The following is a 20,853-nucleotide window of genomic DNA, read 5'->3' as shown; positions in this document are numbered from 1 at the left end:
CGTGCTGCTGCTGCTGCTGCTGCTGCCGCGCGCGCTAGCTTGTCGGTTCTCCAGGAAGTGAGGACGTTCTCATCCTCCGGAGTAGGCCTCGATTCAATTATGTCGCGCATTTGCCACACTGCGAGGTGTCCACGGTGTCACATAGCGCGGTCACTTCGTTTAAGGACACACGCTTGCGCACTAAACGTGAACGCGTACTGTGGTTAGCTTGTTTTTGTCCAATGTAGCATCTTAGCTCCCCTCCGTTTCCATAGTAACCTTGGCTCCGTCGATTACGTTCGCTCAGCTTTCAGTCTCAGGATGGATATATAAATATATATAACATATATAATGTGCCTGTCTTTGACAGCCAGTCGTGTGACCGGCCGCGTGCCACAGCAGCTTGTCGCGTGCTGAGCGGTTTCTTTTCTGGGTTTTGAGGGTTTCACATCCGCCCATTGGAGCCTGCGAGGCCACGTAGGGGGTCAGCCATTGTGGGGGCTTTACATACATTAAATCCTCCAGGTGTAGCTCATAAGATTACCAAGACTGATTTGGATTTTCATCTAGAAAACCTTCATGAAAGGAGCTGACAGTACTGACACCTGACAGCTCTTTAACATGCAGAATGTTGACATGCAAGTGAAGCCGACCTAATGGTGTGATGGTAGTGAATATGTTGTAACAGTATGCCAAGACGCGCTGTCAATTGTGTACTTAATACCTCAATATCATGACGTATACTCTTGAAGCTGCTATAATGAATGTGTTGACGTGGGTCAAATCACTAAATGTAATGTGAAAGTGTCATCGTGACAATTTCACAGAGGATTATCACCTAATTGTGCAACGCCCCTCAGCTCCATGGAGCACTGTAGTGTCCTTCAGCTTAGTTTGACGTCCCACAACTTTACTCTCTTGGCTCACATTTTTCAGATATTATCCATAAAGTTGCAAACAGTTTTGTAAACATTTGCCGGTAAGGCACTTTAGCTGCTAAATGCTCCACAGTTCACCAGCTAGTCGGCTCACTTTGTCCGCCTTCCGTCCGGCGCTGGGCGGGTAGCGCACAGTGGGTTTGCAGTGTCAGAGCATTCTGTCAGAAAAGCTGGAAACGTGGTCAGTGAGCGGTAGAGGACTCTCCATGTGTCACCATGAGTGGGGTCAGATCAGTCTCAATGTCACATACAAAATAAATAAGATTCACAAATATATGTCTGGTGCTCAGACAAATATTTTAAATAAATGCAATAAAAATCCACAAATAAATGTATTTAAAAGAATTTTTTAAAACGTTGCTATGTTCGTTTTTTGTGGGTGTTTTTGTCGCTCGATTCACAAATTTAATTTTCTTCAACGGGGGATTAACTGTAGCCAATCAGATGTCTTCTTCATTTTGGAAAAAAACATATGTTTGTCATTCATATAGAAAACCACAAAACAATGTTTGTGAATCCCTGTAACTTTCCACATTACACTTAATAGTTTGAACCACCGTTCATGGATATAACATGGATAAATGCAGCTTCAAATCAAACTAAACATGGACGTGAAAACTTCCTAAATTTGTACAAAGCGCATGACTTCTGAGCCTGTTTTAGATCAGGAAGAGAAAGGAAGAACCGTGCGTGTTCTGCCCAAATCAACCACGCTTTCTTGTCTTCCGTGATGCCGGAGTTCGCTCCTCAAGTGTAAAACTTCAGCGAAGAAGTCTCGCAGACTCCAACAAATACTCTCACAGTCACAATTAATCTGCCCAGTGATCACATCCTGCCCGTGAGGAACATGTCCTCGCTCCAAATGGAGAAGTAATTGCAGTCTTTGCCACCTATACTCCCACATAATAGCACTTAGACCCTGTAATTTAGTTTTCACTCTTCTTCACGTCTCCATCTGCATATGTTAAGCGTAGCAATTACACCGGGAAATTGCTTCTAACTACACGGGGTTCATAGGGACACTTTCTGTTCTTGGTGGGAGCAAGGAAAGGAAACAAGGATCTGATAGTCACATTGTTCTATCTGCATTCCCCAGTGTGTTTGTTCTCGTGCTCAGAGTTAAACCGTGGTGTATATTCAGGCTGTGTCACTTTAAAAACAAACTTCTTTGTTGAGTCTCAGTCCGTTGAGGACCGGTTCTAAAGGCCCATTTCACCCGAGCTTTTGGACATTGAGGCCTGTTCCTTTTCTGATGTGTTGGATCTATTGTTTTGATGTGGTGTACTTTAACTATCCTGTCTTATTGAATTATATTTCAGTTGAAGAATTGCTTTGCTCAAATGTCAAAACATGCAATTTTTTTTTCACGTTTCTATCGAGCCATGCGGATAGTTTCAGATGATCTGTCTCTCTATCCCAGAGATTGCATTTGAATATGAAAATGAATATTCGATTGTTCAAAAAGAAAAAAAGCAGCACTACTGATGCTGTCTTTCACGCCATAACTTGCCACACCTCCTTTATTGCACACAGCGCCTGGAGTAGATCAGAACCCCTGTGTGCTGAGTGGAGAATCGATTTTGAATTGAATCGTGAAATCCTTGAAAGACTCGCGCCCCTTAAGATGAAGGTGAATGAACCGGGCTCGGGTCTCTGATCCTCTGGGTATGACACTTCATCGACACTACTCTGCCAAAGAAATAGTCCCTCTGAAAACGTATCCGGAAAGAAGGAGCCCCACAGACATCATGATGCAAAACTATCAGCATGGCTTCATAGAGAAAAGCAGTTATTATGTCAGTTGGGTTGCACCGAATGAACTGCATAGCTGTGTGTGTTGCTGACGCTGCGCCTCGCAGCACTTGTGAATGTGCTCTCTCACCCCTCTTTACTGCTCTTATGACTGCCACCGTTCACTGACGGCTGCCGCAGGACCTCCAGGCCTGTAGGACATTCTCCTTTTTGCACCTCTAGTCTGTCTCTCTGGTTGGTTCCTCCACCCCTTCTGTTGGCCTGGGGATGAACGCACCAATGAGGAGCCTCACAGTGAGTCCCCCCCCACCCACCCACCCTGGTCCTCCTCCACCCCCCACCCCCCCCCCATCTCTCTTCTATCCACAACACCTCAGTCACTCACTCACTCACTCACTGAGTGTGTCGCATATATGCCTTGATGTCAGACGTGGTGGGCATTCCTGTCTCCTCTGAGCATACTGTAGATGTGGGTAGTGTACTGTACACCATATGAGCCATGATGTTGACTAACTGTTGTGTGTTATTTACAGGGTATGCCTGATCGCATGTTATGTGCAGTGCTGGAGCAATTTCAGCTTTACTTTTCCCTTTGGTATGTGCGCTTTGTCTCCATTCAGAGTCATTTCTTCTTGTGTTCTTATGTTGAAACGGCCTGTACACGTTTCTTTTTTCTGCATACACACATGCACACGCACACACACACACACACACACACGCACACACGCACAAACACGGTATGCACGGGTAAAAAAAAAAAAAGAGGACGTTGGCACAGCTTAACCTACCGGGCGCCTCTTTCCCCCCCCCCCCCCCCGAGTGGTAAGTGACTGGAGCTGTTCCAATGTGAATACACTCGTCCTGTGTTCCATGTGTGCTACGTTGTGCATCACGGTGGCCATTCAACAATGCAACACATGTTTGGTTTTGAAGTACACACCTCTGTTCTGGACATTCAAGTCAGGGCACTTCATTCTATTACGTACCAAGGCCACGATTGATACGCAGCGTATTTAATACGTTTGAATATTGGATAACCCAACTTTGTCCAGTCACCCATATGTTCACCCTCTGAGCCCCAAAACCCAGTGGCGGGATTGGAAAGTATGCTCTTTTTTGAACTATCTGCAAACACATGCCATTTATCAAAAATCAGACATCGAAGTCTGATTCTTTAACTTTCTGAAAAATCGCAGCTTCAAATTGTGATATTTCATCAAAAACGCAACACTCGGAAATATGTTGGATGTATAGATTTCATTGTTTTCCGATTTAAAAATAAATAAATGATCCTTTATGGCATTATAACTGTTACTGCACAAGAGACGTGTTATTATGTTGTCTCTACGAAACGCACCCCGAAACTGCATGGGGCTCAGAGGGGAAGGTGTGCACTGGTGTTTCTCTAAAGTCAGTTACTGTTAATATGTCCATATATGAAAGGCCATGGGCCTCTTTGTAAAGCGTATTTATTTAGATTTCTGTTCCACATGACTGGAGTCAAACAGTGCTCAGACTTGGATGCAGCCGGAGTGTTTCTCCTGTTCCTCGTCGAGCTTCGTTCACCTGCGCGCTCCTCCCGCCTCCCCCCCCTCTCTGTCAGATCCACTCTCTGTATAGCACAGCGAGCCCCAGCATGCTGAAGAGGAAACAGAGCTCACGGGTCGAGGCCCAGCCCATGACCGACTTTGGGCCGGACGAGACCCTCGCAGACAGCGCCGACATCTTCTGGATCAACAAACCAGTGAGTTTGCCACAGAGCTGTCTCCGTCCCCGTCGAGCCACACGTAGAATAGTGGAGAAAACGTATCACGGCGTCATTCTTCTGTTCGTCTCCTGCAGTGGGTGCACTCCCTGCTGCGGGCCTGCGCCATCATCAGCGTCATCTCCGTGTGCATGAACACCCCGAAGACGTTCGAGCACTACCCTCCGTTGCAGTATGTCACCTTCACGCTGGACACGCTGCTCATGTTCCTCTACACCGCCGAGATGATCGCCAAGATGCACATCAGAGGGATCATCAAGGTAGGACGCACGGCCAGCAACTCAAAGGTTAACAAGATCATAGGATTCTTATTCCACAAACACTGGAATATAGAATGATAGAATGGCAACAAAGGAAACAGGAAGTACATTGAACTAAAGAGGGGAAAGGCAGCTTCATTGTGTCTTGGAAGCTACGCTGTGACACGTGAAGTCTTCGAGCTTATTGGAAGAATTTCAGCAAATTAATAGTTTTTTGTTTTCCATTCTGTGCTTACATTTGGGTGTTATTAAGATATCTAAAAATGAAAGTTAATGGAAGGGATATAGAGTATTGGACTGATTAGTTTATGTGCACATAACCAGAACACAGTGGAGGCAAACAACATGGGAACACTGAAGTAAACGCTTTCATTTTTGACATAACCGCTTCTCCAGTTTTTGCTGAATGTAAGTGGAAGTAGGTAACGGCCACTTGACACCTGAGCGACCGCACGCTGGCCCATCAGCCCTTTCTCGTGTTGCGTCAGACTTCAGTCGGGCTTTAGAAAGGCAACCTCACCGGTTGCATCGACCCGTACGATCAGATGAATCGACGCGATTAAAGGAAAATCTGAGGTAGACAGATAATGTTCTTTAGAAGCATCCAGGAACGGACAGCTGGCAGATGAAAAGGCCCGTAATTACTGCCATAAAAAGTGTAGACAGCTTAATTGGCAAATCAAGGATAACAAGCAAGAGAGGCACCGGAGGACACCTGTGCAGAGAAACTGCATGACAACTGGAACATTTCGTATACATATATGTATGTATATATATATATATGTAGATATTCAACATTGAGCGTCCTACTTTGTAGCTAGTTAATGAAAGTGCCTGCACAAAATAAATAATAATAATGATCCTCACAGCAGGGTAAAGTAATTGCATGCTTTTGTTCTTGTCAGTGTGTAATCAAACATGGTCTTATCTGTGGAGTGTGTCAGAACACACCCTCCTATTTACAGCCTCCCTTTCTGTGGAGGACTGACCCCCTAAGAGCTTCTCTCTCTCTCTCTCTCTCTCTCTCTCTCTCTCTCTCTCTCTCTCTCTCTCTCTCTCTCTCTCTCTCTCGCTCTCTCTCTCTCTCTCTCTCTCTCTCTCAGTGGTAATTAAGTATGCCCAGTTTTGCCCCTTGACATTTCAGTTTGTTCACACTTCAGGGTCCTGATCCTTCTTTTGTCTTTTCACGTCAAAAACAAGGCTGTTGTAAAAACTTGCGGTCAGACACAAAGACTTGACATTGGAGCCATTTTAAAACGTCACAGGACGTCTTGTCATTGTTAGAAAGCGCCACCTTGTCGTGGGATCTGTGGCCTTGGAGAATGCAGATGCTCCTCCTCTTCCTGTTCCTCTCTTCTCTCTGTTCTGGTGCTGATGCCTCTGTTTGTCTCTGCACAGGGGGACAACTCCTATGTGAAAGATCGCTGGTGTATGTTTGATGGATTCATGGTGTTTTTCATCTGGGTGTCCCTGGTGCTGCAGGTATATTGCAACATTTACAATTACAGTTTTTTTTATTTTTTATTATGTTGCCATTTTTTTTATTTATTTCAGCCCTCAAAGTGCTTGGACAGCGTTGCAGTTGCTTCTTAACGATCCGATCCTCTTTGTGTCAGGTGTTTGAAATAGCGGAGCTGGTGGATCAGATGTCTCCGTGGGGAATGCTGCGGATCCCCCGAGCGCTCATTATGATCCGGGCCTTCCGGATCTACTTCCGCTTCGAGCTCCCTCGCTCCCGCATCACCAACATACTGAAGTAGAAACACCGTCCCGAGCGTTCCTCCTCACTGCGGCCATCACGATTATCACGGTTCGCTCATGTAAAACTGCTTTTTTTTTTTTTCTTCCCTGCTCCTCTGCTTCTGCAGGCGATCCGGGGAACAGATCTGGAGCGTCTCCATCTTCCTGCTGTTTTTTCTCCTGCTGTACGGAATCCTGGGCGTTCAAATGTTCGGAACGTTCAATCATCACTGCGTCACCAACGACACGCAGAAAGGGTAGGAAGGAAGCTTCACTTTTTGTTGTTCGTTGACGCTCTCCTTCCTTGTTTTAAGCACTAAGCTGTCATCCTTTAATGAGCACCTTTAAATACCTTGATGGAGGCTGTCTTTCCCGGCTTTAATGGAGGCGACGCATTTATTTATTTTACTAAAAAACATTTACTGAAGCAATAATGGTTAATGATGTTTTTTAAGAAGCTAGAAGATACTGTACTGTGTCTTTTTCCTTATTACAGTTTATGGAGGAGGGCCAACGCTAAGTGCAAAAACATCCGAGCGAAACACCGTCGGTACGGACGTACATGGGCCTGAGTGCGCCCAGCCAGACAGTTAATCCGTGCGTTACGGGCTGTAAAAGCCGAGCAAGCATATTTGATCATCACATAAACAGCCTATGAATACAGCTACTGAAAAAAAGCCCTAAATATGTACTGTAGGCCCCCCCTCATCTGTGTTGATGAGCTCTTCCTGTGGGCTTTGTGCTCGCAGGTTAATATTGTGATTTCTGCTTTGCAGAGGTGGTAGCTTGTTTTACTGCCGGTGTGAAACACTGCAGCGGTCCGCACAATCTGGATGCTGCATTAAACGACCTGAAGCTACTTTTGCCAGATTCCATATTAGTTATTTTGCAGTATATTATACATACTTTCTGACTCTTCTCTCTCTCTCTCTCTCTCTCTCTCTCTCTCTCTCTCTCTCTCTCTCTCTCTCTCTCTCTCTCTCTCTCTCTTTGCTTGCCTTCTTCTTATCGTACAGACGTTTCTTTGCGTCGGCTTGAATAGAAAGTGTTCAGTCATGTGCTTCTTTCGGCCTATCGGTGCCGTTGCCCACGTCTTTTTAACGCGCGGCGAATTGCAAATTGCCGTGAAGTGACAATGACAATGACAACAACGGGTGTGCTGCTCATTGCAACTTCACTGATTCCAGCCAGAGATGGGACGTAAATCAAATCTAACAGAGACAGGCCTTTGGTAACTTAGTCCTATTTAAAAATAACTCTGTTATGAGAATGACTATTGCACATTTTTCAACCCTGACGTCAGTGCGGTGTCTTTCTTTGAGAGAAACAGCCTTCCCCTGCACATGCTAGTCCATTTAGTGTGAAAGCTCAGTTACACAGAGTCTATGTCGTCCTGCTCTAATGAAAGACAGCAAAGCAAAGATGGGTCAGCTGATCAGTCAGTACTGTAGGTAGTCTCACATCCTGACTGCATCTGGTCTTTGGTAATTCATTTGGTGTGACCTTCTAAGCACTGGCCTTACACATTAAATTGGCTCTCCTTAAGTGGAGCAGCATATCCAATAGCATTATTAATTCTAGTAATTTAGAGGGTACACAGGCAAGAGCTCATTACTGGAACACCTTGTTTGCTCTAGACGTCGGTGTTCAGCACATTATTGCAGCGGGAAGCACAACAACTCGTGGGCGGATGGAATAAAGTCGTGCTTCTTAAGAATAATATTGCGTTTATTTGGGGGCAAAATAGGAAAAGAAAGCTCAATTATTCTGTTGAAATATTCAATGAACTTTAATTTAACTGGCCTAATCTGTAATTGTCTTTAGAAAACTCTAATTACAGAGCAATGGGCAGTGCGGTAATGTGGCGTCGGCACCGGGGGAGTTGTGGTGTTTGGGAGTCGTGACGGTTTGTGCGGATCGCCGTGCAAAACCGCAAAGCGCTCGAACACATTTGTGAAGGATCTGCTTTCAACCGTCGGGTTGAGGATGATGATGATGTGATACAGAGAACAGGAATCCCTGCGGAGACAAAAGACCGGGGGAAGCGACCGTCTTGATTAAAGCCCCAGGCTGCAGGGAGAGTTCACACTCATTGAGATGATTTCATTTATGTATTAAGATAATTCCTGCTTAACGGCTGCCCATCTACCCCCCCTCCACATATCTCGTGCTCCCTATAGGGACACGGTGCGCATCGACCATCGTTAGTATCAGGGAAGACGGCAGAAGATGTCACATTCATGGCAGACGTCCCTCTGTGACATTATTCCAAAAGTGTGGCGAGGGAGCAGCACATGCAATGTGTTTGCTGCCGTGCTCCTTTCCCTAAATCCCTCACATACATACATATGCTCCTGTCGGGATATTTTAGAAATGTGTCACACAAGGGCTGATGTGTCTAATCTCTATCTGCCTCATGCCCTTGGCATAAAGTCAAAGCTCCCTATCTTCTCAAACACAAGGGATTTGATGGGAATTTTGGGGGGGAAAAGCAGCAGGGGGGACATTTCCTGATATGGATGTTAGATGAAAGGGTTTTGGATTTGTGAACAAAGCGGGGTCCTCTTTTCTCGACGTCAGGACTTTTGCGATCGACCTCGTCGCTATTTAACTCCATGGAGTGAATGACGTGCAGTTCAGTGTGAGTTAGATCCACACAACTAATCGTGTGTTTCATTCTAAATAAAATAAAAGTCTTGATTTGATATTTTGAAACAATTGTATGGATTGTGGGCGGAGCTTGTTGAGAGGACCTCACATTTTCCAATTATGCAAAGCATTACAAATTAATTTGGGTTTGATCAAAAACCAAAACCCGAATAATCTCTTATCACAAAGACGGTTTGTTTTTCATTTGACTCACTGAATTATTAATATTGCGTTGTTGCTGGACATTTGGCCTCTCATCCAACACTTCATTTATCTCCTCTTTGTCGCCAAGAAACGTGATTCATTTGATAAGGTATAGCGGTGTTACCCCCCCCCCCCCCCCCCCCCCCCCAGCGTAATAAGCTCCATCGGATTCATCACCCTGCCTCTGATTGCCCTTTGTGATAACGCAATAAATTATCCCTTCTGATCCTGTAACCCTAATAAACAATTTGGACGAATGTCTGGGCAGCCAATTTGAAGGCATTCATTTTCATTAGAGTAATCAAGCAGCTCCGGGAACAACACCTGTGGCTAAAAGACAGGGAGAGGGGCAGCGTGTGTGTGTGTGTGTGTGTGTGTGTGTGTGTGTGTGTGTGTGTGTGTGTGTGTGTGTGTGTGTGTGTGTTTCTCATGCTCATTTCAAATGTGTAGCTGGCCGTAAATATTTCACTTCTAAACTCCCTGTTTTCATTATAGAGCACATTATAACCGTCAAATCTTAGAGTGATGACAGCTGATAGTGATTCCATTTACCACACATTGCACACTTGTTTTTAATAACCGTTTGCTTTGTTTCTTTTAACCTTTTTGTCAGTAATGTGACATGGAACAGCTTGGCCATCCCAGACACTCACTGTTCCCCTGATGGGGAGGGCTATCAGTGCCCTCACGGCTTCAAATGCATGGACCTGGAGGAGCTGGGCCTCAGCCGACAGGAGCTGGGCTACAGTGGCTTCAATGAACTAGGTACGAGCCGCACGCTTAACACGTTTAACGCATTCCGACACGTCCACAACAAGGACTGAACGTCCGTCAAGTAATTCACATCAATAAAAGCTTTTGTTTTCACTGTTTTTTTACCCGCTTAAAATGCATATTCTGTGGAAGAATGGCCCAGTGTGAGAAAGCGGGACCTGAAGCGCGGCACATTACCAGCTACCGGTGTGAAGCGGTGCCGTTCGGCAGCGTCCTGCATTCTCATCGCTCGGTTCCGGTGTCGGTTCCAGTGCAGCGCCCCTAATCTTTAGATAGCCGTGAAGGAGAGGGAGAGCTTCACAGCAAACCCCAGCTCGACTCAGACGTCACAGACTGGAACGTGGCGCATTCACTGCCGTTTACAGCCTAAACGTTCTGCTCTATCGACACGCTTTATGAATATTAATGCAGCTTTTACTGTGACGCTTAAGTGCCTTGTATAAAAAACCCTGACTTTATTATTATATGCGATCCTATTTATAGGAATGGTTCTCGCCTCCTAAAAGAGTTTATTGAGGATACATGTGTACTATTCTTATTCACACCCATGCAGAGGGAATACATTGTTCATAAAGATGCACTAGAGCCTCTTTCCCACTGGACACAAACCCAATAACAACCTCTAACATCTGGCTGTTGTCTTTTGAGGGAAAGGTTACAATCAGTATCTATTGACAGCTCTGTCAGCTGGTTGGATGCCTTACTTTTCACGATGCTGTGATCTATGTGGAAGTGAATATATAATATATAACCAACAGGGATTTGGACAGTTATTATAATTATTAACGTACAAAACTTAAAATAATGATGCTCTACTCAAAGTCACCAGATAGATGTCCAGTCATGTTATCCTCGCTGCTCATGGAAACACCCTTCATTCAAACAAAATAAAACTAATCAAAAGCCGTCGTTGTTAGTCTTTACACTGTTCCAACAATCAGCAGCTCTGGTTCTGTCGAACTGAAGCCTTAATTTGTCGAGTTGACTTGAAGAGAAACAGAAGTTATATATATATATGCTCTCCTCAAAGCTACCGGACTCCATTGACAGAAACGGTAAAAACACATTTTATTCAAACTCGACAGAGACAAAAAGAAACTCACAAAACACATCTGACCAGATCAGTTGCTGACGTGCGTTAAAGATAATCCCATCGGGTTAATGAGCCTGTGTCTGTCTTAAAGTCTTGTCATTATAAAGAAGGGAGGACACCGGCGCGCTGTGTTTTTCACGGGCTGTCAGAACCTACTTTCATTATATAGAAACTCGAGGTATTGTCTCTTTTGAAAGGCTTAGTTTGAGGGGAGCCATGATAATTAGGGTGACGCTCACAGACATCACGGCGTTAAGCGGAAGGCCGACACTGACACTTGTTTCAATAACGATCTGTGCTTTTCATCTGACTGCACGCCTCTCCGCCTCCTCTGTCTGTCTCTGTTTTAGGTACGAGCATCTTTACCGTGTACGAGGCGGCGTCACAGGAGGGTTGGGTGTTCCTCATGTACAGAGCCATCGACAGCTTCCCGCGCTGGCGCTCGTACTTCTACTTCATAACTCTCATTTTCTTCTTGGCATGGCTTGTCAAGGTTAGAGCCAGTCTCTCTCTCTCTCTCTCTCTCTCTCTGCACTGAACACCGAAAGGTTTCGGTTAATTGACATCACCTAATCGTTCACCTGCAGACCCAACCGCTTCCCCTTGTTAGTAGAATGTCCTCTGGCTAATGAGAGAAGGAATATCCCGCCACAGATAGTTAAAGGAAGTCGACAGACGGACCCGCCCTTCCTCTCTCACCGTCTCTGCTTCACTCCCTCTCTGTCTCTCCCCTTTGCAGAACGTCTTCATCGCAGTCATCATCGAGACATTTGCCGAGATAAGAGTGCAATTTCAGCAGATGTGGGGGTCAAGGAGCAGTACCACCTCCACGGCCACAACGCAGGTACGACCGTCACGCTGGATCCTCGATCTGACCCGATTCTAAACATTTCCTTCAACTCCGGCTTTTTTTGAAGCTGGTCATCTTGGCACAGAGTGCGAATAAAAAAAACAAACTAAAAAAGAAACTGTCTATTCATCAGAGCTCAGCTCATCAAAGTTGCATGAATTCAAGAATCAAAGGAACGAGCCCAAACGCATCTTGACAGGAGTGGGTTACCAGAGTGCACGGTCATCAATAAATGGCTCCACTTACGTTAGAATTGGCAGCCGGCGGTGCTACATGTGCCTGTTTTGGTGCTGGAGGGTAGAGAGTGTCTGCATTGGCGACTTCAGGCCTGCATCTGTAAATCCCGCTGGCTTGGTCAGACCATTACCGTCCGCTTAGTTTGATTTAGAGTTGGCAGGTCCGAGTCTGAGGCCCGTGGTGTTCTGTCTGTAAATGGTGGATTGCCCTCCTTTTTGGCTGGAAGCAAGTTACTTCCATGAGTGAAGGAGTTATCACAGGGTTTTCTTCTCAAGTAAGGGTAAGATATGAAAAAGCAAAGGCAAAAGACCGACCAGCAGATTAGTGCATCGCCAACGGTACCAGGCTGTCACGGTAACGAGCGAGCGGAGCCTGAAGGGTACGCTCCTGATTCACCAGTCGGTGTTCCAAAGGCCACGAGGTCTGGGAGGTCGACCGAGTTCATGTGATCAATGGTGGCCGGAAATGGTGTACATCACAGGACGTCCGTTGTCACCCTGAGGGCCTTGGTAGGGAGGTTGGTCTCTCCGGAGAGAGCTTGGAGAAGAATGGCTTCTCCTTGTCGTTAAAAGGAACCCTCTGGGGTCGTTTTGGGGGCGTCTGATCAGGACGCTTCCTGGATAACAACCCTTTGGAGGATTGCTGGGCGTGTCAAACTGGAGGAAGAACAGGTCATACTACAGGATGTGGCTGTGCAGAAGGACACCTGTGCTACCTGGCTTAGCCTTATTTTGCCCAGCCTCGTGCAGCCTTATATGATTCACTGTTGTAGCAGTGGCGATTTAGTTACTTCAAAAATACTTTTTAAGACCATGAACCGCTATAGACCTGGTTTCGATCCGGCTGGAGATCTTTTCTGCTTCTTTCTCCCTCATTTCCTGCCGTCTCTCCTCTATTGTTATTTAATTAAGGCACAAAAAGCCACTTCCAAATAATTTGATGAAACAAGATAGATAAGATTGCAAATGTGAGACTATTAATAAATCAACATGAACCGCTAAGCGAGTGACAAACCCGGAGTTTACGAAAGCAACTTTGGCGAAGACTATGAAAGACATTCGTCTCCAAAGAGATTCATATTTATTTTTAACATTAACATTTTATTTGGTGCGATAGGAATGTTGAAAAGCACTTTACTCGTCGTGAGATCAGCCCATAGATGGATCTACACTAGAGAGAGATAATACTGACAGTCGTTACGGCCTGAAAATACATTCACGGTCATAAAGAAGTGGTTTGGGGTGAGGGAAAAGTAATGATGATGAAATACGTTTGACAGTTTTTGGGGGGTTGATTCTATATATGCCCGTAGATTTCTCCCATCATTCAGTCCAGACATTTAGCTGTCTTTAAAATCTCCTCTCCGGTAGGATCGGTGCCTTGATTAAAGTTTGTTGTGCGTCCTCCACGCGTACAGTAAGGCTAGTGTGGGTCGACGTAGACTAGAGGGTTTGAATCAGGGAATATCAAGAGAGTGGGACACATTATTTTGTTAAAAGTTTGTTTTATGATTACGTTACAAGTGAAAACTGACGATGAAGAGGCAGAACATCAGAGATGTTACTTAGAAAAATTCACAGAAAATATAGAACACTACTTCAGGTGTTGTGTGTGTGTGTGTGTGTAGCAGCAGCCAATTAAAAAGCTGCAACAATAAATATTGAATATTGCGGATAGATGCGTGGATATGCATTTGTATTTAGCTGATATTTTGATTGAAAAGAGAAGCTATGAAATTATACATTTAGATTGGATTAGGTAAGAATCCAAATCCTCTAATGTTGGATTAGGTAAGAATCCAAATCCTCTAATGTAACATTAAACATGTTACAATGTTTTTTTCATTATAATGAAGTTTTCAGTTCTGTTATTTATTAAAAATGGTACATCTCTGAACGTCACGACACGAGAACCTCCGTTCTCTCGATCACGATGGCAAACAGGCCGGTGCCACCGGCGTGTTTATGCCGACCTTGAAAACAATTAGCCTTTCTTTCCATTATCCAAATTAATTGTTATCACATCGTCATGCCCCAATCTTTATCTTAGAGGGGGGAAAACTAATTAGCTGTGGCGTAACACTTAACTGTCAATCACAGAGACTGAAACAATATGCAGGCGTCCTCGTCCTCCTGAGAGAGGAAGGCTGGTGGTCCCGGGAGACGCGACCCACGCCACCATCCCCATTCCTTGACTTTGCCAGATTATTGGGTCTCTTAATAGAGATTAGGCTGTAATTTGTTGATGAAATAACAATGGATGAATCCACTTCTGTTCCATAGGATCAGGTTTTTTGTCCCATACTTGAGTGGAGTTGTAATTAAGGGTTGAACTTCAATTACACTGAAGCCTAATTTGTCTTATCTAAAGTTGAATTACACCAACCCTGTGTGTGTTGGGCATCGAGCTTGTAGAATGCGTTCTCTTTGCCATGTTGAACTAAATGGTGATAAGAAGCTGTAGATTGAGGCACCGCAGTCTTCCAGGCTGTGATGAATCATGAAGCCGATGTGACGGCTTTAAGACGTCGCTGGAACAGAGGGGGTTCTCAGTTTCATGGATGTCGTTCTCGCACATTTGTCAATTAAATTTAATAGGATGTTCATGCAAAAAAGGTGTCTGCTCTGTGGCTTCTAACGACCCATTCACCTAATATAGCATCAGTCAAATCTGGATTATATGGACTTCAATAGTAATGTTGCTTTTTTTTTTTAGATTAGTTGTTTTTAGCCATGCTAGTGGCATGTGGGTCTGTCAGCTCGCCGTCAGGTTGGTCGGTCCAGACGGAAATATCTCAACAAATATGGGATTCATTGTCCTCAAAGGATGGATCCTACTGACTTCATGTCCCCTGGCTTTCCCTTTAGGGCCAACAGCAGGTCATCTGGTGAAACATCTACTGTACTGATTGGCACACAATGTTGTACAGACGTTCGTGATCCCCAGAGGATGAATCCTAATGGTTTTGGAGAATCCCCTTTTATTTTCCTTTAGCGCCACCATGAGGTTGACATGTTTGCTTTGAGTGAAACGTTTGTGAAGCTGTTCGATGGAATGGATCCAAGTCAAAATACCATACCTGATCATTTTGTGCCAGTTGCAAATGTTAGCATGCTAGCACGCTAAACTAAGATGGTGAAGATGATCAGTTAGTATGTAGGTCAATGTTGTCACTGTCAACGCTGAGCGCGTTAGCGTGCCGACGTTCAGCGTTCGGTCTCTCACTGAGAGACTGTTCTCATCGTGTTGTATGGTCCAGACGATTCAGTCCTTTACGGCAAAGTTAGGCAACGAACTGAAACTCATCTGCCAGCGTATGAGGTGAACGACATGTCATGTTGGATCCAGTCGTCGTGATCGTGCTCATTGCTAAGATGTTGAGTTCGTCTTCAAGGAGAACGATGTTCGCGAGTGAACCAGCTATCTTGTGAGTTTGACGGTCTCTGCTGTGACACCGGTTAGCTTTTATTTCTGCCGATCGGTCCTTAGGCCCACATACTGTATTTAGCAGCTCTGTCATGCTGCTTTTGTATGATGCCTTCAGCTCTTCTTCTTTTTTTTGTGGCCACAGATGTTTTATGAAGATGTAGCCAACGGGGTGGACGTGTGTGCGTATGAGTTTTTGGCCAGTCCCCTGAATGGTGTGCAGCTTGTAGGTTGTGTGTGTGTTTCAGTCCCTCATGTGCTGTCCTTGTGCCACAGATGTTCCATGAAGACGCTGCTGGGGGGTGGCAGCTCGTAGCTGTGGACGTCAACAAACCTCATGGCCGAGCGCCCGCCTGCCTCCAGGTAAACCCACACATCATTAATATGCTGCTGCTGCTGCTGCTGCTGGTGGTGTAAAGTGTTTCACACACGCGTAATTCAGCTTATGTTAAAGGTGACGCCTGAACATACATGATTACTATAAAACCTGACTTTGTGTGTGCTGAACCTTCAATCATTCAAACGTCTCTCTTAGCGTTTGTGTTGCTTGGTATGGATGGAGAATCAGTAGACCTCGTCCATTTAACGAGTGCCACAGTTGCGCTCGGTGTCACCTCATTGTTTTCCACGTTTTGTCCGTTTCTTCAACGGCCGTGTCAAACGGCCAAATGATGGGATTTTGAACGAGGGGAGTCTCGTGTTTGATGTGTAGAGCTAATGACGTCGGTCTGGCGGACAGATGCGTTTTTAAATGACGTCCACGCGATGGACGCCTCCGTCGCCTGGTGGTCGGTGTTGGGCTTTAAAGATAAGCCCGAAAGCAGCGGGCGTTACTCGCAGCTGGCCCACTGTTGATAGCGCTGCGGTGTAAAAAGGCTGGGCCCTCGCTGTGAGATAGTGGCGACAGCGTCTGCGGGCTGTGAGAGGGACAGGAGAGCCGTCAACCAACCCAGAGGTGAGCATTAAGGGGGCGCACACACACACACACACACACACACAGAGCGAGGACGAGGGCACGTGTAGGAACAGAGAAGAGGGGAGTAAAGAAGAAGGGAAAAGGAAGAACGTGAAATATGCAGTATTCCCATTAAAGCAGCACGTACCCCAGAGCCTCATCATCAGTTGGAGGGAAGATCTAGACAACCGGAGGGATAAACACGGCTGACTTCCCACTGAGCCCTGTGCTCCGTTACAAGGGAACACCCAAAGGCTGCTTCATCTGCCTCATTCGCTCACACCAAAGTAGCTATTACTGTCTTCTCCTGCCGACAAGCAGAAGACCGCTTCCAACGGTAAAATGAAAGGGTTAACAGATTGACAGAGGGAGTCATTAGGGCCGCGAGTCAAAAAGATGGAGCTTCCACGTCGACGAGACTGCCGCTTCCCTCAGGGCTCCCCGTCAAAGACAACAGTGAGGGGCTGTCCGGGAAAACAGCTGAAACCGCCTTGATATTTGAGATCATATCATATCACACTTACGCATATGTTCAAGTGCACATTCCTGGTGATTTACTTCGTAACGCTAATGACGTAATGCTACTGTTTGCCTTGCAGTGGTGGAGCAGGAGGAATGATTGCTGCAGTGAAAGATTTCTACGGTAAAATCTGCTAAAAACGAATTCACTCACAGGTCATGATTCAAACTACACTTCTTACTGGCACCTGTAGCTATACGCCCACGCTGAGGCAGGCTTTGAACTGGTTGTGAAGCAGTCTCAATTTAACACAGATGCCTCTATATGACCTACATCAGTAAACAAGACCATGAGAGAGAAGATTCGCTTTTTATATTGATTATTCTTGATGCTTGTCAGCGGTGCAACCGGGTCGAACTCCACGCAATGGCAGATGAAATCATGCAGGTTCAACAGAGACTCCTTCAACTCAGACTCCAGCCGACCGGCCCGCCTCAGACCGACCGGCCTGCCTCAGACCTGCATTTGGAAGCTCGGAGAAAGACAGCTCAGCACCCGGCAGAAGAGTCTCCTCCTCCTCCTCCTCCTCCTCCTCCAGGCCAGGAGCAGAGCTTCGTCTCGCAGCTTCGCCGGTTTCCGTCGGTTAGCACCAAACCCAGAGACCACGATGCTGGAGACCCAGGCCGTACTGCTGGGCCCCGCTGGAAGGGAAGGGAGACACGGGAGAACCAGAACCAGGACTGGCCGTAGCAGACCTCTGCTGCAGTTAAATAAGAGAGGTTTTCTAAGGGGAGTCTGGTGCTCTGAAACACTACCGCTTTCGTCCACACGGACCTCCAAAATTAACATCAAATTAAAGTTCCTTGTAGTAACTTTAAGTCATTAAGCACGCGGACTCCGTGGGGCCGACGACCTGTGAGACGGACCTGTGAGACGGACCTGTGAGACGGACCGGGTTACTGAGCTGGTCAGAGTGCAGAGCAGCTCACGCCTCCGTCACATGGAGTGTCTGGGCTCCGGGCCACGGCTCAGAAACCGTGATGGACGGTCTCCTGTCAAAGAGAGCCCGACGCATAAAAAGCACCGTAGAAAAGAGAGAAACGTACCGATCTTATCAGTCTTTCTTCATATTGATACCAGGAGAATAAATATCATGGCAGAACCCAGGGTTACACAAGACATTTCTGCTAATGTCTGCCTGTGATGCAAGGTCACAGAGTTGGAGAGAGGCATGTAAATGGAGAAAGAAAAAGGGCCACAGCGGTTTCTCACTGTTAGAAAGAAGCAGTAGGACACTGGAGCAGCCTTCATCCAGCGGGGCTCTAGCAGACCTTGTAGTCAAGCACCTAGACGTCACGTTAAACACAGCCGCCTGAAGACTTCCATGGCAGCAGCTCTGCCAGGGATGCCAGAAATCTATAAGGAAGATTTATTTCCTCATTATTTCACTGCTCTTTTTTTTTTTTTCTTTCTCTCCTGATGCATTAATTATGTAGATAATCAATTCAATTGTTAATCCTACTGCTATTCTTCATTGTCCACCACAGCATCCACATCAACATTAATAGAGGTTGTATTGATGTATAATCATCTGGAGGAATACGATTAATGCCTTGATTATGTGATGGATGTTGTCATCCATGCAGTGCTTCTCCACCAGTGGAACCCATCTGTTAAACCCAACTCCGTCCATCCATTGTGGACATGTTCCTGCAGATTTAAAGTGATAGACTTTATTTAGTCTCAGCATTAAGTAGAGTCTAGAGGCTTAAATGTTTGCTGTGCTCAGTTGAAAGTTGCATTCATGTCGATTACAACGAATTCCAAGAATTGAAAAACTTGCAGAGTGTTTGATTCGTTATTATATTCTTGTGTTTGTTTCGAGCTACAAATACAAGTAGTATGTCGTATTGTGGTATATTTTTTATGTATTTTGGTAAAAATGTGAGTATTTGGAACAGAATGAACAGGCAGATGGGCAGCAGAGTACCAGATCGTGCAGCAAACAGTCTCCGTGAATGTTGCTTTTTCCTCATTGAAAATGATTGGAATCCATACAAATATTCAAGCAAACATTTAACAGCCACCTTTCAAGTTTACAGACGGAGAACGTTGGACTCTTAAATCTTCAAAGAGTCAAGACAATGATCAAGCAGCGTGAAAGCTGAACAGTACTGACAGAGAGACTTTGACGCGCATCGTGCCTTCAGAAGTCAATCCGTTGTGTTCAGATGCCAGTCATGCACTGACTGCATTTTTTCGTGGAATCTCAAGCCATCGCAGCGCTCTGAAAGTGTTTTGATTTTTCTGACGGTGTCGGGGGGAAAAAACCACAAGATCTAACCCAGCTGTTCACACCAAACCACAAAGACCTCTTCACAGAGAAGACGGGGCTGCAGCGTAGGAAACCGAGGGAGATACTACAAGCGGAGATGGTTGATGTCGACGGCAAAGCGCACAGCTCGAAAGTGGGCGGACGACGCCGTGGTAGCGGCCCGTCGATCACAAGGTAGCCCCGCCCTAAAACGTACCCTGCTTTATGGTTTATTTGACTCTAAATGGACCATAGTTTACTAGATGTACATCATGCTGTATTGAGGACTCTAGTCCATAAACTCTGAGAAGTAGGGCCATGGTCTCATAATCTCACTTTCTTCTCACTTCTTTTTGCAAGTAGAAAGAATGCAGGTCTAAGGGACTTCCTCATTGGCTTCCCTATTCAGAGTTTGCCACCTGCTCACTGCATGTGTACATGAGCATTAGTACATGTCGTGGAGGGCAGTGTGCAGCTGTTTCTCCATGCACGTGTTTAAGTATCGTACACAGCATTTCGTTCCGTTCTTCGATGTTTTAATTAACGGAGGAGGAGGGAGGGCGCGTCATATCACTTTGTTGTCATCTTCAACAAATGATGGATATCCCCCCCCCCCCCGCTCTCTCTTCCTCTAAAGCCTCGCCAAACCCCTTATTTCATTGCTTTTCCACCCACATCAGAAGGGAGCAGTGCTGTAGCTGAGTAGTCAGGTTAGAGTGGATCCAGCCCGCAGGGCCATCTGCGAGTGCCGAGCAAGCGGGGTGTGAGTTTCTGTTCTGCTCTGCCCGGCTCCAGAGTAATTGGCCGTCAAATGATTAAAATGTTTCAAGGGCTTGGCGGGTGGGCGCCATCTACAGACACGCGGCCCTGCGAGCGTCTGCCCCCACCCACACCTGCCGGACCGGCTCGTATGTGTCGGAGTCAGGCCGGCAGCGCCTCTCGCCTGTCGGCCTGTCGATCCGCCCGTCGCCGTCCGTCCGTCCGTTTGTGCTCGTGCGTGGGTGTCAGTCTGGTCCGTCTGGGTCCGACGGGCCGCAGCAGTTGGAGATAACGTGTAATTGATTAACCACCTGCTCTTTTTGGAGACGAAACAACAGCTTCCCCTCCTGAAGGGGCGACAAACCCAAATAGCCCTCAAAACACCGAGCCTTCACCTCCCACTCTGGACTGTTCGATGTGTGTTGTGAACGTGATCGTCTTCAGCAGTTTTAATTATCATTCTGTGATGTTTTTGAGCTCAGTTTCTATACATTTTTGGTTTGAGAAGCTTCAGTTTCTGCGCTCTGTTTGCAGTAATGATGGCAGTTTGGTGCTCATGAGACCTACCAGCACTGTTCTTGTAACTGCTGCCAATAGAGAAAAACAAAACATCATTACCATATGATAGTAGAACACGCAGCCAACAAAAGATACAATCATCAGAAATATCTTTTGGGAAATGGAAGAAACAAACAAGA

At 45.9% G+C, this 20,853-nt stretch overlaps 1 protein-coding gene across 4 annotated transcripts in view; it reads left to right on the top strand.

Moving 5' to 3' along the window:
* Positions 1-20,853, top strand: part of nalcn (sodium leak channel, non-selective) — a 64,809-nt gene that overhangs the window by 200 nt on the left and 43,756 nt on the right. The window contains exons 2-12 of one of the 4 annotated variants that reach the window (XM_068702091.1): positions 2,850-2,963; positions 3,203-3,264; positions 4,273-4,413; positions 4,512-4,694; positions 6,093-6,176; positions 6,311-6,450; positions 6,563-6,691; positions 9,901-10,052; positions 11,505-11,647; positions 11,894-11,998; positions 15,944-16,030. In XM_068702091.1, coding sequence (XP_068558192.1) covers positions 3,223-3,264; positions 4,273-4,413; positions 4,512-4,694; positions 6,093-6,176; positions 6,311-6,450; positions 6,563-6,691; positions 9,901-10,052; positions 11,505-11,647; positions 11,894-11,998; positions 15,944-16,030 — 1,206 coding nt within the window. In that variant the 5' untranslated portion in view covers positions 2,850-2,963; positions 3,203-3,222. Of the gene's footprint in view, positions 1-84; positions 2,964-3,202; positions 3,265-4,272; positions 4,414-4,511; positions 4,695-6,092; positions 6,177-6,310; positions 6,451-6,562; positions 6,692-9,900; positions 10,053-11,504; positions 11,648-11,893; positions 11,999-15,943; positions 16,031-20,853 lie in introns of those variants that run through there. The other 3 variants (XM_068702092.1, XM_068702093.1, XM_068702090.1) reach the window with 3 other exon arrangements.

Source organism: Cebidichthys violaceus, unplaced genomic scaffold (genome assembly GCF_023349555.1).
Source record: "Cebidichthys violaceus isolate CVI_PGR_0920_01 unplaced genomic scaffold, fCebVio1.0.p SCAF_80, whole genome shotgun sequence".
NCBI lineage: Eukaryota > Metazoa > Chordata > Actinopteri > Perciformes > Stichaeidae > Cebidichthys > Cebidichthys violaceus.
This window is presented reverse-complemented; position numbering and strand designations above follow the sequence as displayed.